At 44.1% G+C, this 2,699-nt stretch overlaps 1 protein-coding gene across 1 annotated transcript; it reads right to left on the bottom strand. All coding sequences in view use genetic code 11, as the record gives it.

Annotated features, from left to right (window-relative positions):
* Positions 1-1,268: 1,268 nt before the first annotated feature.
* On the bottom strand, positions 1,269-2,452 carry EGR_03312 (ATP synthase subunit O; the record flags this gene model as incomplete). The annotated part of the gene is made up of 5 exons (XM_024492561.1): positions 1,269-1,382; positions 1,453-1,652; positions 1,687-1,930; positions 1,993-2,037; positions 2,435-2,452. 5 exons carry the CDS (start codon positions 2,450-2,452, stop codon positions 1,269-1,271), a joined length of 621 nt encoding a protein of 206 aa, XP_024352962.1.
* Between the last annotated feature and the right edge of the window lie 247 nt (positions 2,453-2,699).

Genomic DNA, 2,699 nt, shown 5'->3' with positions numbered 1-2,699 from the left:
CCGAAAGAGATGAGACTGTGCACGCTCTTTATTTTGCTGGATGAAACTTCCCGGGAATTTTGATGCCTTTGCCCCTTGCACTAGCTGGCAGGTGAACGGGCCTGATGGGAGGTGGGCGACCAAAATGAGTGTAGGACCCAACACCTTTAACATTTCAGTTTAGTCAACCAGTTCTTACTTCTGCTCTGGTGTAGCGAGGACCCCTTCACCTCCCTCCCCCGGCCCCACCTACAACACTTCAGGCCTTCCGTAGGCCAGAATTAAACCGTTTTTCTACAGCGTCCTGCCTCATTACGGCTAAAGGGTGGACTTGGGCTACTGAGGCGCAATATTGAAGTGTGTCTTAGCGAACTTGGGGATTAACCAGTAGCTACCTCGAAAAGTTAATGCCATCTGAAGTTAAAAACCCTCCCTCACGATAGCAGCATTCTTCTCTGTGAATGAAACGCACAATTGCTATTTAAATCCCGACAGAAATTGAAGAAAGCGTCCCTAATTTGCGACGTGGTGTTCATAAGCTGGGTTTCAAACCTGCCAACGCTGATAATTGTTTGAAGTCGCCATTGAAACTCCAAGCACTGGAAAACCGCAACTACTACCAGATCAGACATCATCCCAGGTCCGCTTCATTGTTTCGAGGTCAACCAGTTCGTCTGCAGGTAGTAGATTGGTAAGATTACCGCTATCATGTCACATTTGTACCCCATGCTGACAACCAACTCCGCGTCGGTACTTACTACTCATACAAATGAGTAGCATCTTAAGGGTAGATGTTTTGCAGGAACGCTACTTCGAACACATGAGGAAAATTACTAACGTTTGGAATTCTCTCCATCTCGGATGACTGAACAGGATACTCTTCACCGTGAACCTTACCCCGGCAGAGACCCGGTCACATGCCACGATATCATTCACGGTCTTCAACTCACGGTGTACCCAAACGTTCGAGCCTGAGAGGCCTTCTTGCTACGTAGAAGCAGGTCTTGACGAATCACTTGTAGGCTCGCGAAAAAAAAAAACCTCCCAGATTTACTCACTTTTAATGAATACAATTTGCAATGACGCGTTAGAGGCGCTGCTTCTCAAACGTCGACTTTCGAAGCAGTAAACCTAGCCGACGACAAGTTGACCCGCACCAGAACAGTAAAGCTCAAAAAAGCATGAACACATCTTTTCAAGGACACTTCGCAAATCTCAAGGATTCAATGTACTTTCCAACTTTATTTGCAGCTAAAAAACCTAGATTATTCCAGCGGTGATAAAGTTTTCTACACGGGTTGTTCCAGAATCGCCTTGTAAAAACGCAGTTTTCGCAGAATCGACATGTCGATATACTTGTCTCCAATGCTAACCACCATACCACCAATGAGCTCTGGATCCACCTGTAAAGACGAGGGCACAAATTAGTACCAGTCTACTGGTGTGGGATGGAAATAGACTACGAGTACCCACCTTAAGCGAGAGGTGTAGTTTCTGACCAGCTTCAAGGAATTTTTCTAAAGCACCGGTCAACTCACGTTCCGTGGCACGATCCAAGGGTTTAGCGGTGGTCACAACACAGGAAACCTCACCACGATGGGAAACCATAATCTGTTCGAAAGTGGTCAGGACCTTTGAAAGTATGTCAAGGCGGCCGTTTTGTGCCAAAAGTTCTGCAAAAAATCAGGTGAGGAGGGACTAACTCACGAAGCATGTTGAAGGCTTGACTGGACAGACCAAGTTTATTCAGAACGTTGGAGAAAGCTTGGACCTTGACATGCCGTTTAATGGTTGGATCGTGACAAAAGTGACTCAACTTGGCATCGGTAGCGAGAGTGTTTTTGAGTTTGAGAAGGTCTTTCTCAACGATTTCAAGGTTCTTTGACTTGATAGCTGCAGAGTAGAGGGCGGTGGCATAGCGGCCGTCAACACCGAAATACTGAGTTGGGGGCTATAGAGAGACAAAGTGAGAGTACCACGAAGAGACGCGTAGCAGGACTTTCATAAACTTACACGAATAATGGCGCGAGAGGCGACGGAGGTAGAAAGGCTACGAATCTAAAAGAATTAACAAGACGAGAGGCTTTAAGACCAAAATATTCAGGAAATATTTGAGGAAAGAGTCACTGAGTCGATTCACCTCTACCAAGGAGTTTGAAATGTTGCACAAATTATCAAAATTTGCTTGTAAAAATTACATATATTATCAAACGTTGTTTATTGGACCAATATTGATAAATCTAGGTAACTTATATACTTTGCGTGGTGATACTTTTGTAAAAAGTAGAACATTTGAAGCGATTAGACCATTAATAACACATTGTCCCTTTCCCGTGTGGACTGTGAAAACGAACGTCAACAAGATAAAACACAATAGCTATGTCCTTAACAATGAGATGCCTGATCAGAATACACAAATCAAAACGGTAGGACTGGAAAGTTTACTATAATTTACCAGATTAAAGGATGCCATCAGGAACGGCTAGATGGGCGGACATGCAACGAAAGTCGATTCTCATTGGGAAAGGGAACTCTGTCAAATCATCACGTCTCCTTGATCAAGTAAGACTGCTCATTGCTTTCTACCAATTTTTTTTGAAGCAAATGAATAAGGCTAATGTAACTTTTATATTGTTTTACTGCACCTTTTCGGGAGAAGGCAAGGTTACAATTTGAATTTGGTGACAGAGTTGTCGTCTCCCAAGCCTGAGTGCGATTGA

The sequence above is a fragment of the Echinococcus granulosus genome (genome assembly GCF_000524195.1).
Source record: "Echinococcus granulosus chromosome Unknown EG_S00017, whole genome shotgun sequence".
In the NCBI taxonomy this organism is placed as follows: Eukaryota; Metazoa; Platyhelminthes; class Cestoda; order Cyclophyllidea; family Taeniidae; genus Echinococcus; species Echinococcus granulosus.
The sequence above is the reverse complement of the archived record's forward strand: the minus strand, read 5'-3'. Positions and strand labels throughout refer to the sequence as shown.